The sequence below is a fragment of the Capricornis sumatraensis genome, chromosome 2 (assembly GCF_032405125.1).
Source record: "Capricornis sumatraensis isolate serow.1 chromosome 2, serow.2, whole genome shotgun sequence".
NCBI lineage: Eukaryota > Metazoa > Chordata > Mammalia > Artiodactyla > Bovidae > Capricornis > Capricornis sumatraensis.
Window position 1 is genome coordinate 20491864 of NC_091070.1, and position 19658 is coordinate 20511521.

Genomic DNA, 19658 nt, shown 5'->3' on the forward strand with positions numbered 1-19658 from the left:
TCCAGCTCCGCGCACTTGTCGCCGCGCCCGGCCGGCCCCAGCCCCGAGCGATCCGGCGCTCCCCGCCCCGCCAACCCCGGCCCTACCTGAGGCCGCCGTCGGGGGAGGGGTGTCCCCCCAGCTCTGCGGAGCCGCATGAACAATAGGCGGCGGCGGCTCCTGCGGGCGGCGGCAGCCCCGCACCCTATGGATCGGCCGCTCCATGGAGCCCTCCAGAGCGCTTCTCGGCTGCCTGGCGAGCGCCGCCGCTGCCGCCCCGCCGGGGGAGGATGGAGCCGGGGCTGGGGCCGAGGAGGAGGAAGAAGAGGAGGAGGAGGCGGTGGCGGCCCCCCGGGAGCTGGGCTGCGGCGCGCCGCTGCCCTACTGGACGGCAGTGTTCGAGTACGAGGCGGCGGGCGAGGACGAGCTGACCCTGCGGCTGGGCGACGTGGTGGAGGTGCTGTCCAAGGACTCGCAGGTGTCCGGCGACGAGGGCTGGTGGACCGGGCAGCTGAACCAGCGAGTGGGCATCTTCCCGAGCAACTACGTGACCCCGCGCAGCGCTTTCTCCAGCCGCTGCCAGCCCGGCGGCGAGGACCCCAGTTGCTACCCGCCCATTCAGTGTAAGGCGAAGGCGGGCCCGGGAGCCCGGCGTTGGAGTGGGGCGGGGAATGATGGAGGCCTGGGGATGATTGCGGAGGGAGAGGAGACCTCCCTGAGGGTTAGGTTGGGGTGGGCAATGATTGACCTGGGTGTGTGTGTGTGCGCGCGCGCGCGCTCAGGCTGCACGGGCTTTGGTGGGTGCAGTGGCTAAGATAGACACGCCGCAGGCAGGCCTCGCCTGGAACCTCGGGCGCTTGGGCTTCTTCACCTTCACCTGACCACCTCAGCAGCAGCTCGATTCCACATCCTGAAGCCCCAACACCACCCCGCCCCCACCCCGCCCCGCAAATCTGGCAGGATTTTAGGCAAGCTGGCGGTTTCTGTAATAACCTTAGTCCTCAAATCAGGGACCTTCCCTACCTCTTTTATCGCCTGTCGTCGCCCCTTACTTTTGCTTTGAAGGAGATGGTGGTGTCTCCCTCAGGGCCGAGCTGGTTCACGAGTCTTGGAAACCTCTGAAACACCTTTGAAATACCGTGTTGATTTCTTCGATCCTAATCTTGTGTCTCAGAAGTGGTACCTCTAGGAGTCTCACTGAATAATGTGCTAAGAAGGGTGTGTGTGTGAGAGAGAGAGAGAGAGAGTGGGTGGAGGGGAGGTGATGAGCGGAGAAATGATAGAAAGGGTAAAGTATGTCATTCCCCCCAGAGAGATCAGGAGCACAGGGTATAGTGGTTAAATCCCAGCCCATTGACACCTAGACAATATATTTCTCCTTTCTTCTCACCCTAGATCCTTGCCTATATTTGGTATTTGCCAAATCTCAGGGGAATGATACCCAGGGGTCCCTCCCAGGGCCTTTCTTGCAGTGTCCTGGTTTTCACCAATTTCCCAGGAGCCCCCTGTAACACACCCTGTAATGAATTTTTCTTTGTTTTTTCAAAGGAGTTAACTTGCCATTAGAATTCTATAATCTGTGATGCTAGGTGGTTTTAGAAGAAAGATGTAAATATCTCCCGGTACAGTTTACACTATTTTGTATTTGAGGGTTTCCATAATTTCTTTCCTGTTAAAAACGTATTGTTAGTACACATGTATCTTTATTCCGTGTTTTATGTACTTTGCCCGTTAGCTGATTTAAAAAATCATTACCAAGGGATAACTTTAAATAGTTTAAAACTTTCAGTTGTAACAGTTATTTCTCTGATCCTATGACTTATTTTCACCCAAACAATTGTATTATATCTTAACCTGTTTATTAAATAACAGCCGTTAGTAAAAAAAATCATAGCCTCTTTCCTTGTTTTGACTGTCAAATTGACATTCAAGTATTTAGCTTCCTTTGTTTACTCTGTTTTATTCAATTAAAAACTTCCAGCTTCTGCTAGTTGATCTCTATAATACCAGGAGGTGACAAGTTAAACTGTTTCCAGTTGTTGCATCTTTTTGGCACTAGTGCTGGAAAAGTGAAGGGTAAAGGTCCTAGCATATAATGTCCCAAATAGTGCTGAAGATGAACTTGGTCGCATACTGGAAGAGATGCAACCTGGCATGTTAGAGAGTAGTGTAGTCTAAACATGTCATATTTTGAGGTTCTTTGTGGGTGATGTTTGGTTTTTAGAGACATCTGGTGTCAGAGTAGAAGAGCTCTGTGAGGTTCGTGAGCAGGAACTGAGTTTCTTTAGTAGCTTGTGCTCCTGCTCTCAGAGCAGTCAGGAGTGAACCTGATCGAGGCTGGAAGAACCCCATGCACAGAAAGCCAGATAGGTCCACACTCACTGCACCACGTTAAAAGCGCCTTCTCGTTGGGTGCCCAGGACTTCACCTTTGCGATAACAAAAGTTACCTTGGATAGAATAGATTCCTATATCTAAAACTCAGATGATGAGAAATTAGGAAATTACTGAAATAATTGACTTGAACAACATTGCCTTTGAAGGTCTTGTTATTTAGCCACACTGGGAGTTCTGGTCTTGACTGGGCTTAATTCTTGATAATTCAGAAAATTTAGTTTTAATCAAAAACCAATTAGAGTGCCTAGCGAAAGAGAGATACTGTGTTAAATACCAGGGGTTAAAGAAATGAGAAAGTGAGGAGGTACTTAAAAGTCACGCATGAGGGAAACTGGTGATGTAAATATATAATTTCAGTGCAGTGCTTTGCTAAAGGAAGTTGCTGATCTGATCAAGTGTTTCTGGTCTGTATGCTGTGTCCATCGGTTCAGTTACTGTCACTCAGAAAGTAAAGGTGATTGATGACCTTGTCTCCAAAGACTCTGAATGAAATCGAGCCTTTGACAACTTTTCTCCAGTTAGTTTTTTGAACTTCCTCTTTGGGGCATGAATTTTGCTATTAGATTGTGAATAAAAGACACAAAACTGTTAGTTATTCTGTCGTGTCTGACTCTTTTCGACTGCATGGACTCTAGTCAGCCAGGCTCCTCTTTATCCATGAAATTCTCCAGGCAAGAATACTGGAGTGGGTTGCTATGAATAATGTTCAGTTTCAGTTTCAAATACTGCTTTTCAGAGTAAAACTTTCGTTGCAGTCTTTAATCAAAACAGAAGAGGAGGAAATTGCTAAATCTTGTGACAAGGAAAACATATAGGAAGGATGTTATAAATCATCCAACACTCATAGAGTGCTTTTATCTTCTCCAATGTAGGTATTAGAGTTTAGCTGTCCATGGGGCTGACAAATATAAATAACCCAAGAGCATACTCATCTTTATTTTAGCAAAAGATGGGAAATGTACAGTTATATCATCTTTGGAGATCTATAACCGTAGGTATTGAGAAAAAGTTTCTCTTGCAGGAGAGCTGTTTTTTTTTTCAAGCAGGGCATAAATTAAGGATATGTTTGATTTACATTTCTTTCTTGCACTCACTAGAAGTATAAGGGTGTATTTTCAGATGTACTTAAGATTTTTAAATGAGTGATGTGTGTACTATTCACTTACCCCAAACTCATCAGAATGTGCCTATATGTCTATAGTTTCTAAGGATACATTTGAGAGGGAATAATGTCTTGACTCCAAGACTGAAAGAAATAAGGATTTGTTCCTGATATTCCTGGAAATATTCTTCCACAGAAACCAAAATATGTGCTGCATGAGACTTGACCCGATTCTTACTTAAAACCAGGTCTTGACTGGAGCAGGGAAGGGAAGGAGTCCCACATGCTCTCAGCTGCAGTGATAGTCTAGTTTCTACCCACGAGGACTTCCTAACAGGGAAGAGAAAGGAGAGGACCCTCCCCACATCCCCCACTATTCTGTCTTCTGTCTGCTTGTAAGTACTCTTCTATGCTTTTCTTGAAGGCTGGTCAAAATATTTCCTTGACTAAATAGCAAGAACATGAGAGTTTATGTTCTACGCAGAGAGAGAGAGAGGTCGGTCATGGCTTTGCCTTCCCCACAGAGGTTTTCTGTCTTCTGTGGAATGCCATCAGAGGAGCTGTCCTTTCAGCACCTTCGTTCAGAATCACATCTTTTAAGTCCTCGTATGTTTAAATAAGGGGCTTCCCTGGTGTCTTAGTGGTGAAGAATCTGCCTGCTAATGCAGGAGACATGGGTTCATTCCCTGGGTTGGGACGATCCCCTGGAGAAGGAAATGGCAACCCACTCCAGTATTCTTGCCTGGGAAATCCCTTGGACAGAGGAACCTGGTGGGCTACACTCCATGGGGTTGCAAAGAGTTGGACATGACTTAGTGACTAAACAACGATGATAAGTGTTTAAATAAATATTTAACACCTCCTGTGTGTTAACAACTATGCTTCAGACCAGAGGAAAGAAGAGGGTGGATACACAAGAAAATATAGCACTTAATTTCCTTAAGGAGAATTCAGATATCTGAGGAATAAGATATGTAAATGTGCATTTATTAAATAGGCACCTACCTTTTCATCCATGAAAAAAAATCTGGTAGGAAAAAATATGAGTGCTCCCTCCATGACCAAGGGATTCCTAACATAACTTACATTTTTCTCCAGGAAGGTTCTAATCTCTTTTTGAGGTAGGTGTATTTTTTCTTATTCATGTAATAGATAAGATAAGAATTAGTAATCAGTCAGGATTCGTTTTAGGACCTAAAAACACTCAAGCTACTTTAAACAGAAAACAATTTAGTAGAAGAAATTGGGTGCTTGTAGATTTATTGGAAGGGCAGAGAGAAGGGGCTCTCAGCTAGAATTATGGGACCAACTCCCAGTCCATTGCAGACCTGGCCTACCAGACAAGCTGCTGCTTCTCTGAGAAGGTACAGAATCAGGAGTTATCATTGAAGTTGACTTCTCCAATACCCTGTTGTAGTTGCTGTCTGGAGATTAGGTGACTACTTGGCCTTGCAACATTCCTTCCATATCTGCAAAACTAGTAAGCTACTCCCATGAACTATAACCCACCAGGCTCCTCTGTCCATGGGATTCTCCTGGCAAGAATACTGGAGTAGGGTGCCTTTTCCTTCTCCAGGGGATCTTCCTGGCCCAGGGATTGAACCCACATCTCTTAATCTTCTGCACTGGCAGAAAGATTCTTTACCACTAGCGCCACTTGGGAACCCTAATAATTGGACACTGACATGATATTATAGAAAACCCACTTCTCCACAGCCATGCTTACCAAGAGAATCAGCAAGGAGATGGTCTCCATATCACTTCTGCCTTCTGAATCTTATGCATCTCATTGGCTGAACCAGCACTCTGTCAAGAAGTCTGGGAAATATAGTTTTTAAACTTTCCAGCTTCTGCAGTGCTGAAAGGTATACTGGAGGACTGTAGAATGGATGTAGATATTAGTCTGCAGGACACACCATTTATTTTTCAAGAAGGGTGCTAGATAAGGTGATGAGCTTTTGTTGTTGCTGTCATTTATTTACTTTTGTTCTCATAAAACTTTTAAATTTATTTTTTAATTAGAGGAAAATTGCTTTACAATGCTGTGTTGGTTACTGAGGTGATAATCCTGAACAATCGGAACTTTGAGGGTGCAAATGGGCCACATATTTTGTATACTTAAAGGCAGTCCGACTAACTAAGAGTTTGCTTTGTGCAGACTGCCAAGTGAATTACAAAATATAAATGAATATTAGCCCTAGATAGGATGGAAGTGCTATAACTGAGCAGGAACCTAGTTCTGAGCACCACCAGCATCTGAATGGAGAATGGAGACATTGTGGAGCTGGATGAGAATAGAAAAGAAGAGTCTGCAGTGGGCATCTCCTCTTTCGCTCTTGCCAAGAGTTCAGAAATACGTGATCTTAATGTTCAGTTTTTGCTTTTGTAGCAGTGCGACTATTCTCTGTGTTTGTTTCAGGAGGTCCACAGATCTGAGTTTGATTTCTTTCATACTGAAGTAGATTCTCCCCATTTTGCTTTACCCTCTATTGGTCACCAGCTGAATGTTCAGCACGTACTGGACAGTGGTGGTTTTACCAGGCAGAGAGGATCAGCCCTCGTGCATCTTGCAGTCTAGTAGGACAATAGGCATTGAATAAGCAACTATAAATTTGTTGAGTCTTGCCAATAGAGACTGCCATGGGAGTGCTTGATGGGGGCCTGGCCTCGTTTAGTAGAGGAGTTAGGAAAAGTTCCTCTAGGAGATTCTAGTTAAGCTGAGACCTGAGACCAGCTGGGTCAGCTGGGTGAAGACAAGGAAAGAGACTGAGAAGACAGAGAATAGGGTTTTCATGAGAGAAACTTGAAATAGCACTTCACTTGTACAGCAACACCATATCTAACTCAAGATTCATAATCACTGCTGGTTATTATTCCCTACCCATGGGAGTCTTTCCAAACAGCTAAAGATACAGTCAAGTACAGTAGATTCAAACTGGATTTGGGATGGGAAATGAGAGGGTGGGGGTGTCACTGGGAACCTCAGGGCTGGAACTGTGGTGAGGGTAAGATGTTGCCTTGGAGACTCCTCTTTCTTGCACACTTTAATCACCAGGTCCTGATAAAACCAAGTTTTGAAGGTCTCCTGATTTTTTTTCCTGATCTCAGTCTTCACAGCTCCTGAGATTTGACTCTGTGCTTGTGTACCTGGATTACTGCAGTGTTCTCCTTAGTGGTCCCTTTCGCTATTACGTTCCACATAGCTGCTGGAGTTGGTTTCCTTTCTAAGTCACAAGTCTGACCCCAGCAAGACTTTGAGCCTCATCTCCCCTAATGCATATATAATCCAGCTGCCCTGGACTCCCTGAAATTCCTGATAGACTATATGCCTTCATGCCCATGTTCTCCACCCCCCCCTTTTTTCTGTATTGAAGCAGAGTTGATTTACAATGTTGTGTTAATTTCTGCGGTATAGCAAAGTGATCCAGTTACACATATACTTACTTTCTTCCTTATATTCTTTTCCATTATGGTTTATCACAAGATGCTGAATGCAGTTCCCTTGTAGGAGCAGCAGGGCCTTGTCGTTTATCCATTCTATATGTGCTAGTTTGCATCTGCTAACCCCAGACTCCCACTCTGTCCGTCTTCAATACACTCCCCCTCTTGGCAACCCCAAGTCTGCTCTGTCTCTAAGTCTGTTTCTGTTTTGTAGATGAGTTCATTTGCGTCATAATTTAGATTCCACATGCACGTGCTGTCATGTGGCATTTGTCTTTCCCTGTCTGACTTCTTCCCTTCCTATGATAATCTCCAGGTCCACCCAGGTTGTTGCAAATGGCATGATTTCATTCTTTCTTATGGCCGAGTAACATTCAGTTGTGTGTGTGCATCACATCTTTACCCACTCATCTGTCGATGGACATCTAGTTTGTCTCCATGTCATGTCTACTGTGAATAAGTGCTTCGTGCCCCATGTTCTGGCTCACGACCTTCCATCTGCCGCGACTGTCTCCTCCACCTTGGTCTTCATTTCCTGATGGTATCCCTTCCTCTCATTCTTTGGGCCCATTTCAGATGCTTCCTTCCTTGAGAATCCTTTTCCCACCCACTCTCTTAATCCCTGTCCTGTGGTGGGAGTGAGTGATTTCCCTCATCTTTGGACTGTACCACCACCGAAGCTCTTCTACATCAGTTTGGTTGTTGTCTGTCTGCCTTGGCACTGTATTATATACTTCTTGCTACCTAGCATATACACTGTAAAATGTGAATAAGCCACACAATGATTGGTCTCCCCCAGTTTTTCTTTTAGTTAAAATGGTTGCTCTCAGTACAGTATTCTTCATGAAGTTCCAAGTAGGAGTTATTTCGTGAATACTTATTGAATACCTACTATGCGCCGGTCACTAAAGATAACGCGCTGGCCACAGAAAAAAATGTTACCCACTTTTCCTGTCGTTGAGGAGTTTATTGTGGGGAGACTGAAAAGCCAAGTGGACAGACAGCTTGTTGTGTTTACCCAGCTAGGCAAATGGGTGATTAAATGGTGTTTTTCAAATGGTTTTGACTTGCTCCTTTTTTCCTTTTCTTTCTCAGTGTTAGAGATTGATTTTGCGGAGCTGACCTTGGAAGAGATTATCGGCATCGGGGGCTTTGGGAAGGTCTATCGTGCTTTCTGGATAGGGGATGAGGTTGCTGTAAAAGCAGCTCGCCATGATCCCGACGAGGACATCAGCCAGACCATAGAGAACGTCCGCCAGGAGGCCAAGCTGTTTGCCATGCTGAAGCACCCCAACATCATTGCCCTTCGGGGGGTGTGTCTGAAGGAACCCAACCTCTGCTTGGTCATGGAGTTTGCTCGTGGAGGGCCTTTGAATAGAGTGTTATCTGGGAAAAGGATTCCCCCAGACATCCTGGTGAACTGGGCCGTGCAGATTGCCAGAGGGATGAACTACTTACATGATGAGGCGATTGTCCCCATCATCCACCGTGACCTTAAATCCAGCAACAGTGAGTACAGAGAGGTGGGGCTGGAGGGCTTGAGATCACTTTCAGACCCGGTCCGTAGCTTGGGTTGAAATGAATGTCTCAGGAATCTTAGTGGGCAGTGAAATGCCCTGCTTAAAGCCAGTCCATCCTTCGGGAATTCTCTGGTGGTTCAGTGGTTAGGGCTCCATGCTTCCACTGTAGAGGGCATAGTTGGGGAACTAAGATCCTGCATGCCACATGAAAAGTGAAAGTGAAGGCACTCAGTCGTGTCCAACTCTTTGTGACCCGTGGACTGTAGCCCACCAAGCTCCTCCATCCATGGGATTCTCCAGGCAAGAATACTGGAGTGGGTTGCCATTTCCTTCTCCAGGGCATCTTCCCCACCCAGGGATCGAACCCAGGTCTCCCACATTGGAGGCAGACGCTTTAACCTCAGCAAAAAAGAGAAAGAAAAAGGAAAAAAAAAAAAATTACCAAAAAAAGAAAAGAAGAAAAGTACCAAAAAAAGAAAAAACCCAATTAGCAGGCATGGTTGGCAGTGTGTAACTCTGTGATGTACTGTTCAAATAAAACATAGATTCGTTTTTCCATTTTGAGGGAAGGGTGGGTGCTTCTGAACACAAAAGGAGGTTTCCTCTTCAGTGAAACAATAGATAAATCAAACCAATACCATCTGTTTGCATTTCTGTCTGAACTCTCCAACCTGAGTTCCAAGAGAGGAGACGTGTTGTTTAAGCCATGAAGCCCGTTCAGGTGACGGTGTCAGCCTGGGGAACACAACCTCACTGGTAGACCTACAGCTCTCCTGATAGCCTCAAGGTGGTATTAATTAATTGTCATAACTACATAGTGTTTAATAGCAGGGAACTGAGAAATAACTGTTTATTAAACATCTAGAACCCATAAACTGGATTGTAAAGCAAGTGTTAGACATAATTAAATGGTGAGTTGGTATAAACTTCAGTCTCTTTCCTTGGCTGAATCAGCAGGCCTTGGGAGTATGCTTCTTTTGTGTGGTAATTTGGACTTTCCCTGACCTAAACTGCATGGTAGAGAGGATACAGTTTGCTAAGTGGTATATGCCTGAAGTCACTTTGGGCATCCTGTCCAGAGAGGAGGGCGTTAGGAGTTTGGGGTCCCAGAATTTCACGCTCTGTGTCCTTCGGCTTTGAGCCCAGAAATCCTTTAGACCTTGTTTTCCTCCTGGTTGTTCCACATGTGGCTTATTTTTGTGTTGATGCTATTGTGAATCTGTTAACTTTAAAAAATATGTTTTAAATAACATAAGTAGTAAGTGCTTTTGTTCTACAAAAATTAGGAAGTGTAGATAAACAGAAAGAAGGATCACCCATAATGTTTTCCTTCTGCTACTGCTACGTCACTTCAGTTGTGTCCGACTCTGTGCGACCCCATAGATGGCAGCCCACCAGGCTCCCCTGTCCCTGGGATTCTCCAGGCAAGAACACTGGAGTGGGTGGCCATTTCCTTCTCCAATGCATGAAAGTGAAGAGTGAAAGTGAAGTTGCTCAGTTGTATCCGACTCTTAGCGACCCCATGGACTGCAGCCTACCAGGCTCCTCTGTCCATGGGATTTTCCAGGCAAGAGTACTGGAGTGGGGTGCCATTGCCTTCTCCAGTTTTCCTTCTGGAAGTGTATATATTACATTTGGCATATTTTCCCAGACATTTAAAAAGCATATATGGCCCATATATACAGAAATATACTCTCCAACTTACTTTAAAATAGCATCTGTTACCCTTACCTCATCTACATGCATCCTCTTCCCCTTTAATAAGAGCAAATTTCCTCCTGGTGATTAGATATGTATTTTGGATATAATGCATGTGAAGGATTTCAGTTCCTTAAAATAAATCTGGTTTCTCTTTTCCTTCTGCCATTATTCTATCTCTTTACTATGTGGTTATTCTCATCCTTCCTGCACAATTCTGTTCTTTAAAAGTGTGTGTGTGTGCTTAGTTGTGTCCAACTCCTTGCAACCCTGTGGACTATAGGCTCCTCTGTCCATGGGGATTCTCCAGGCAAGAATCCTGGAGTGGGTTGCCATGCCCTCCTCTAGGGGTTCTTCCCAACCTAGGGATTGAACCCAGGTCTCCAACATTGCAGACGGATTCTTTACTATCTGAGCCACCAGGGAAGCCCTTTAAATGTACAAAATAAGTTAAAACTTCTGCTGACTTCCTTTTTAAGAAAAAAAAAAAAATTTCTATCTAGAGATTGCTTTGAATGATAGAGTGAGAATAAGCAGATGTGTTGGTAGAAAATGTGATATAGAAACTGAATTAAAAAAAGAATGCATTCTTATACCCTTATCATGCTGAGTGAACTAGGCATTGTGCACTAATCTTACATAATTGGGCCCATTTAAAAACTTGGGCTAGGGTGGGTGATTGTAAAAGTTAATAATTTCCTCTATGAAGTTTTACATCTGGGTATAATTTCAAGCTGCAGATACAAGGTTTTACATTTTCTGATTTATATTGGAAGTCTAGACTCTTAGGAAGGGAAAGCTAACTTGCTAACGAGGTGCAGGGGACCTGACTGTCATTCTGTCTCCTTGGAGACAAAACCCTGGTCCTTTGTCTTAATGTGGGTTTTAGGATTCCCGAGGGGGACCTTCAGGTACAATGTATGGTGGCAGGGCATACATAGGGTACTATTTTAAAGGACCTCACCCAGCAAGACAGTTGATGCCCTGAAATGTCCATAGTCCACTGGGCTGCTGGTTGGTGCTGATGTTGATGCCTGCTGTAAATCTCACATGCAAGTTGTGGTAACTCCTTGGTATTTGTCTGTGGGTGGCTGTTTGTCCGTGATTGAATTTATCCAATATGAGCCCTGATGACACTGTTGTTCTTATTCCATTGCTGTGTGTACACAACTTGAAAATCATTTTAGAAATGTTATGTCACTTCTTTGCCTCCAGTTTGAGAGTTGTAACTTCTTTGTGTTTTGCAGACTTGGGGATACTGGCCTGTTTCTCTTGGTTTTTATTAGGAGCTCCAGAGAGTCCCATTTTGTTCATAGTCATGTGAGGGCAGAGTTCTGTGAATTACATGTGTTAGTTGACTTTGAACCCCTAGAGAAAAGAGTAAGGTACACATGGGGGCTGTCTTGTGGAAAAAAGAAAGTAGCTGGTGATAAAATCTAACTGTTACAAAAAGTTCAGTAAAAAAGGGATTTCTTAAAAGGCTTAATATATCTTGATCATCCGTTTTAAAAAGTCATGTGCTATTTACGACATATGTGTAGCATAGAACATCTTAGGTTGTTCATGTATCATCTGAAGTAAGTTTTGGTTTAATGCACATAACTTGAAAAAAACAAAACAAAGTAACAGTAGCTAAAACAAGGTATAATTCATTTGTGTTTGAAAAGAAGGCTGGGGGTGTTTAAAGCATCTCCACATCTCTTTACTGCCTCTCAGGGTTGCCTTAGGATACAAGATGACTTCTGAAATGCCAATTATTTGGTCTGAGTCACAGGCCTGAAGGAGCAGGAAAAGCAGAAGCATAGAGGAAGCTGCTCCTGTGGCTGAGTCGTCTCCCATTAGCTTCCTAGAAATCCAGCACAACACATCTGCATGTATTCAGTGGCTAGAGTGGAGTCCCATAGCCATGGCTAGCGCAAGGGCCACTGGGTGGTGGAGGGTTTTATTCTGGGTTGGCATGGATTCTGGCCAATAATCAGGGTCTGTTACCAAGGAAGAGAGAGAGCATGGATGGTGGGGACACAGCTGGCCGTCTTACCATGAAATCTGGGAACATGCATTGGGAAGAAGTGTTATCTTAGGTATTGATTAGATATTTACCATCATACAGCCAATAAAGCAGGGCTAGCCAGGTGCTGGGACTTGTGGCTCAGACTTCTGATTTAAGAGGTGGTTTCTCCTACTCTACTGCAGTGCATCATTAACTTAAACATCTCTTCTTGAAACTACTCACTGAAGTCCTGGCTATAAAAGTGGATTTATGTGTCTCTGCTCCTCACACTGGGGAAAACCAGCCACTTGATTGTTAGCAAAGATGTTAGTGAAGGATGGTCTTTTAGTGGAAAGATTGTCCTTTTGGAGGTAGGTAAGTGGATTTCAGGGTTTTGGCTTAAGGGCATTTGGCAAAATAACAGTTTAATAGGGGCTATTAAAAATAAAATTAGTATAAAAATGAGGTGATGGAAAATGAAAAGCCTTGCTCAAAGTGAAGGTAGTGGTATTACTTTTGTTATTAACTTCTTTCCTCCTGTTAAGAAACATGGAAGAACATAGAGCTAAACCCAGTGTGTGTTTTTCCCTTTTTTTGGCATTTTTGCATATTTCTTTTCACCCCTAAATCTTAACTGTGTGTGTGCTAGGTCACTTCAGTTGTGTGTGACTGTGATCCTGTGGACTGTAGCCTGCCAGACTCCTCTATGCTTGGGATTCTCCAGGCAAGAATACTGGACTGGGTTGCCATGCCTGCCTTCAGGAGACCTTCCTGACCCAAGGATCAAACCCACGTCTCTTACACTGATCCATGTCTCTTTCATTGGCAGGTGGGTTCTTTACTGCTAGAGTAACCTGGGAAGCCCCAAATCTTACACAGGAGAGCCTAATAAGCACATTTCTTGCAGCATGCTTTCTCTCCCCACTGCCAACTTGCTATATTGTGACCACTTTCTTATTAAATAAATATTCTTCTACCACAAGATATTTAAAGGTTTTACAGTTTTCCACTACACTATTTTGGCTTCCCAGGTGGCTCAGTGTAAAGAATTTGCCTGCCAAGCAGGAGACACGGGTTCGATCCATGGGTCAGAAAGATTCCCTGGAGAAGGAAATGGTAACCCCGCTCCAATATTCTTGCCTGGGAAATCCCATGGACAGAAGAGCCTGGCTGTCCACAGTCCATGGGGTCGCAGAAGAGTTGGACACGACTTAGCAACTAAACAGCAACAACATCTACAGTATTTAGATATAATATATTAACTAAACCAAACCCGTATATAATCATCATCACCAAACCTCTAAATAATAATAACAACAAGCAACTAATGCTTATCGAGTGCTCTTTTGGTCAGGCCCTGTCTGAGCATTTTATGTGGGTTCCCGTCTAAATTTCACAGCAACCCTGCAGAGTGAAGACTGTGCGTGTCTCTGTTTTACAAATAGGAAGCAGAGGCTCAAAGTGGGCAGCCATTGCTCTGGGCTCTCGCTGCTGGTCCCGAGCCCAGGTCTGACTCCTCATGGCTGCACTCTGCTGAGGGTTAGCTGGGGTGTTTCACTGCCCTGCTACTCACTTCGTATAGTGCTTTTGTTTTATATAATTAGGAATAATGTTACTCTGTTCACTGGGCCTTAGTGTCCACATGTCATTAACACATGAGAACTCATTGTTAATTTCACAGCTGAAAGAGCAGAGGTGAGTGATGAACTGGATTTGGTTCAGGACTAGCCACGCCTTTTCAAATGTCAGCTTGAACTCAGCTAGCCTTCCTCTTTTCAGATGTCAACTTCTCACGGGTCTTTGCTATCCTATCTCCCTCTTCTTCCTCTGAAGGTGTTTTCCCTTTACAGGCCAGTTTCGTCTTTCCCTGGAATATGCTGTGTATTACTTCCCACCCATTGGGCCCTCATCACACTTACTGTTGCTGTGGGATCAAGCTTGCTTTCAGAGGTACCCTCACCTCATCTCTCTGCCTGGCCAAACCCCACTCATTTTCCTGTACTCAAGTCACACCTGACCACTTCCTGCTAGCTCATCTCTGGAGTCAGTGCTAAGCAGGAGGCTGTTTCTAAAGTTACCCAGCAGGTATACCAGGCATGTCCTAAAGTATTGTGTTCAGTGGATAGATTGCATTTTCTGTGGATACAGAGACAGATTCTGCAAGTCAAAATAAATACATAAGTAAATAAAGCAGAAATGAAGCAAAGAACCATTCTGGTGAGTGTGACTCAGCAGGCGAGGCCGGGAGGTCTGACCTGCAGGCCACGTGCACCTCTCAGTTCTTCAACTTTGCCTGGAAGCCTTGCTTTCCCACTTTCACCTGGACATGACCATCTCCTGTGCAGAGATGGCTCTTGTTGGTGCGTCATTTTGAGCGCTTGGTGTTGGGACTATAATAGACACAGCCCTGCCCTCAAGGAGTTCCCTGTGGGGTCACAGAGAAGGATCTAAAACCAGCCCAGTGCAAGCATGGCCCCCCAGGAGGTGATGGTGCCTGGACATCCCCATGGATTCTCTTGCCTCAGCCCTTTCCTGAAGTTGGAGGGGCTCAGGTCCCCTTCTTAGGATTCGCAAAGGGCGCTGCTCTCTTCATGGAACATTTGCCCTCATTCTACCCAGCTTGCTTGGGGAGGCTGTCCGCCTGTTTTTCCTCTGGCGATCCTGGGTTCTGCTCTGTAACTTACTCAGGTGCAGGGAGAAGCCAGGCCCTGGGCAGCATGTAGGTACCTGCAGAGCCTGTGCTGGAGTGGTCAGAGGATTGTGTCGTATGGATGATCTTGGTAGGTGTCCCTGGACTATGACTGAGCCCTGAGCTTGGGGAGAACACCATGGTAAGGGTTGGGTTCAGGGCAGGAAAGGATTTGGATAAAGGATGGAAGTCGTGAATTTCCACACTGTTCTACTGTCCCTTCCCCACTATTTCTGTTTCCTCTGATTCGAGCCTTGGTTACCTTGAAAGTCAGGAAAATTGTTCTGTCTTCTCTTCCCCACATCCCTCCCAAACCTGGTAACAGCCAAGTAGCCATCTCCCCTTTCTGCGAGTGGCCTGTGAAACTGTCATTGCTCAGGGTCAAGGTTTGTGCTTCGGGATCTCGGAGGAGACAGGAGTCTGTCTGTGTCTCCCTACGCCCCGCGGCCCTTGGACGGTTTTCCCTTCCTGACGTGGTGCTTTCCCCCATTCCCAGGAGGTAGCTCGGGGTCACTTATGGATGGGAAACTGGGACACAGGGCGGAGACCATGGTCTGATTGAGGCAAAAGGAAAAGGTAGCTTCTTCCCAGGTCACCCATCTCTTTACCTAGAAGTCCCTGTCAGGACCCCCATCAGCTTCCTGCTCAACCACGCTTGCTCCTCTTATTAAGGAAGGATCTATGCAAAATGTGTGTAGGTTTGGAAGGAAGAGGGTTACAGCTCATACTAATTTTGGGAGAGGAGGGTTACAGCTTATACTCATCTGAGGCTCAGAGAAGGTTCTGGCGAAAGGAGAGCTTCTTAGTTGGGTGTCTGGGTAAGAAGAGGATGGGGCAGTGGAAGGAGCACTGACCAGGTGCCCCCTGGGCAGATGAGCTGGGTGGTCCCAGGCACATCTCATCATCTCTCTGGGCCTCAGATTCCTCATCTGTGAAATGAGAGGTTTGGATGAGATGGTCTCTGAGATCCCTCCCTCCTGGGGCCGACATGACACGATCTAGGGAGTATGTGTGTGTTGGGGGTGGATGATGACCTCGTGCTCTGTCTAAATCTGTGTCACACTACAGTGCGCCCAGGCTCCCCGCTGCCTGGGCTCATTGCAGGGGCCAGAGCTCCCGATGGGGAGTCTTCACCAAGCGGTTCAGTGGGGAAACAGCTGACCGGAGCCCACAGGTTCTCCCTTCCCTCTTTGCTGCTCGGAGCGTGACAGATGGCCTTGCTGAGACAAGATGCTCCAGCCACGAGAATCATGCCAGGGACTTACAATATACCAAGGGCAGCCTTCCTCCTGGAAGCAGGACACAGCTCGTCACAGGCTACCTCTGTCCTTGGAGCTGAGCGAGGGGGCGTCCTGGCCTGTCAGAGCTCTGTGGCTGGTTTCCCACTCACTCCTCTGAATCAACAACACAAGGCTTTTTCCGGCAGGGCTCCAGACCACTTGTTTAATCACTAAGTCGTGTCTGACTCTTTGCGACCCCCATGGACTGTAGCCTGCCAGGCTCCCCTGTCCAAGGGGTTTTCCAGGCAAGGATACTGGATTGGGTTGTCATTTCTTTCTCCAGGGGATCTTCCTCACCCAGAGATCGAACCCATGTCTCCTGCATTCGTGGGGGCATTCTGTACCGCTGAGCCATGAGGGAAGCCCTCCAGTCCACTTAGGCGCTTTTAATCTTGTGCCTCTGTGCCTATCACCAACAGAAGTGAGGGAGACTGCTTGTGCAGCACACTAGAAGTGGCCATGAGACACAGAAATGAGAAATGTTAAGGCTGTGGATCACACTTTGCCTTCTTTCCTAACTTTCCCAGGATTTTTGCTCTCTGTGGAAAACTCGAAGATTTTGAGAAGTAAGCATGTCCCCCTTAAGCTTGACATTGGGAGCCATGTGGTCTCACGGAAGGAACACTGCTTGGGAGTCAGAGAGACTTGGATTTAGGCTACTTCTTGTGCCCCTGACGTTGGGTGTGTGTCTTGGAGCTCCAGGATTCTCATCTGTAATACGTGGACAAGACAAAAGAGAGCAGTGCTGTTTTAAGATGGCCTGAAATGATGTGTGCCAAGTATCACCTGGGCTTCCCAGGTAGTGCTAGTGGTGAAGAACCCGCCTGCCAATGGAGGAGATGTAAGATTCATGGGTTTGATCCCTGGGTCGGGAAGAGTCCCCTGGAGGAGGGCATGGCAACCCACTCCAGTATTCTTGCCTGGAGAATTCCATGGACAGAGGGACCTGGTGGGCTACAGTCCGTGGGGTCACAGTGAGTCGGACACGACCGAAGAAACTTACCATGAAGGTATCACCTGGAACCACATTCAGTGAAGGGCTGCCCCTTTCCCCGCTCTTTCTATCTCTTGTTATTTTAGGTATACACAGGCTGTAGCTGGGTTTCCCTTTTTAAAGTAGTATGGGGATTTAGGCAGCCAGAAAGCCCTGCTTTCTGCCAAGTCAGCCAGGGGTAGTTTTATCCCTCTCACCAAAAAGAAAGTGAAGTCACTCAGTCGTGTCTGACTCTTTGCGAGCCCATGGACTGTAGCCTACCAGGCTCCTCTGTCCGTGGGATTTTCCAGGCAAGAATACTGGAGTGGGGTGCCATTTCCTTCTCCACCGAAACAGGCAGATTTGTTTCAGCTGAAGCCACGGAAGGCATCTATCCCCAGCCGCTCCTTCCTACTGTGTGCGGGCCTCTTGCTTTCTCCTGGCCCAGCCTTAACTCCGAGCGCTTGGCCCCCTGAGAACACTGCCTTGTCTTGTTATGGCCTTTGGCCTGATTGAATGGGACAGCTGGCCAGTTTTATGGCTCTGCTGGCCTCTCAGCTGATAATTAAAATGCTTTTGCCCCAGGAGGAAGGCAATATATTTCTCTCGCTCTTTCGTCTGCTGCCAAGGTCAAAGGGAATGCCCTTTCTTGCATCCCCCTCCCGACTTACCCAAATCAATGTAGCATTCTTGTGGCATGGTCTCTTTTGAGACCCTGGAATATTCAGAGTGGGCAAAAGAGATTTTATTTTAAGTGTTATTGTCTTCTTTTGGAAGGAGAATGGAGTATGATTTCCTTTTTTCCTTCTCGGTATTACAGCTTTATTTCCAAATCTGGTTGTGCCCAGCACTTAAAAGGTCCTCAAGAAATGTTTGTGGTTTTGATCATCACAGATTCCACCCTGGGGCCTTTCCCCATGCATGAATCCCCTTGCCCCCAGAGACCTTCTCCAGACAATGCCCAAGCTCTCCTCCTTTAGAGCCCGCACTTGAGAGTTGAATCCCCTTTTCCACTTCAAATGAACCCACGTGAGCTCTGGGTGACATTGGTTTTGAATCCTGTCTCTGATGCTAGCTGGGACCTTCGGAAAAGGATGTACTCTCTTCGTTTCTGCAAATGTAAAATGGGAATAATCGTAATCCCACCTCCCTTATTTTACTGGGTAGAAGTGAGGATTAAATAAAATCATGTAGGTGTAGCTCTTAGCAGTGGCCAACACATAGTGAGTGGTGCATACATCTACTGTAATTCCAGCAGCTATACTCCCTCGGTATTTACATCCACAATTAGTGCTCTTGTACTTTTGGGTATGATTTGTCTTATACTTGTATTTTCAGTATTTTATTTCTACTTGTCCGATTGCACTATAGATTTTTTTTTCAGTAAGTTTTTTGGGGTTGGGGGGCACATCGTGTGACGTGGGATCTCAGTTCCTCGGCAGTGAAAGCACAGAGCCCTAACCACTGGAGAACCAGTATATATGTAGGTCCCTGTTGGTTGTCTGTTTTATGTATAGTGTGTATATGCTAATCCCAGTCTCCTAATTTATACCCCGCCCACTAGGATTCTCGATGGCAGAAGGGTTGTTGTTTTTCCTTCTTCCATCTTCCCTGCTCCTGCCCCCCCCGCTCCCCAACCCTGCCTAACAGAGGACTTACACATGGCAGTCCAGATGTTGGGCAGCAGTTCCGATTTTGCTGTGAAATCTTGCCTTTTCTGTTCCTACTTCCTTTCTGGATGGACTCAAACTCCTTTACTGGGTGAGCTGCCTTTATGGTTATCCAGCCTTGGCTTTTATATATCCATTTCATAAACTTTTTGGGAGCTTGGGGGCCCTACGGAAAGGGTTCCTTGAAGTTGCTTGGAAGCCTAATGTCAGCCTCCAGAATTGCCTACCTCTGAAGGCTCCATCTTTTTTCCCCTCCCTGAGAGCAGAGTTGGGACACCCCGAACGTGGCACAAGGGCAAGGTAGTAAGGGATCTTGTAGGTAAGACCTTCCCCTGCAAATCCTAGTGACTTCTTCCAATCTGATGTGCCTGATACAGCAGTGTAACAGGAAGAAGGATGATGATTGGAAAAAAAATAAGTTATCCCAGATTCCACCGTGCAAATCTGGCTGTTCCAATGGTTGTATATGATTTGCCCAATAGACCTCATCTTCTCCTACCATTATAGTCATAGTTCACACACTGTCTGGACATTTATTATATTTTTTTGTTCCTGCCTCCTGTTAATCTTCAGAATCCAAGAGAAAGGGCAAAGGGCCATGGTTGAGTGAAATAGAGATAGTCTTCAGTTTCCAGTGATCCTGATTTTCTCTTGTTGTCTATTGGTAAGGTTAGAGCTTAAAGGAACCTTCTTTTGTGACCTGGAGAAGTTGAGTGGCTTGCTTAAAAGCCATCCACTTGGGGTTCCTGAATCTCGTGACTGTGTTCTTTCTCTCAGCCATTCCCAGACGCTGACAATGGCCAGTTACTCTGCCTGGCTTTCCAGCCAGTGTGGTGGGCAGTGGTGGCATGAGGCTCTTAACACCAACCAGGGAGTCAGTGATGACTAATTAATAGGACCCAGTGGTAGGAGCCGAGGAG

At 45.9% G+C, this 19658-nt stretch overlaps 1 protein-coding gene across 2 annotated transcripts in view; it reads left to right on the forward strand.

Moving 5' to 3' along the window:
• The first annotated feature begins 202 nt into the window (after positions 1-202).
• Positions 203-19658, forward strand: part of MAP3K9 (mitogen-activated protein kinase kinase kinase 9) — a 77087-nt gene continuing 57631 nt past the window's right edge. For both annotated transcript variants that reach the window (XM_068965417.1, XM_068965418.1), the window contains exons 1-2: positions 203-602; positions 8014-8427. In XM_068965417.1, the coding sequence (XP_068821518.1) occupies positions 203-602; positions 8014-8427 (814 nt within the window). The remainder of the gene's footprint in view (positions 603-8013; positions 8428-19658) is intronic.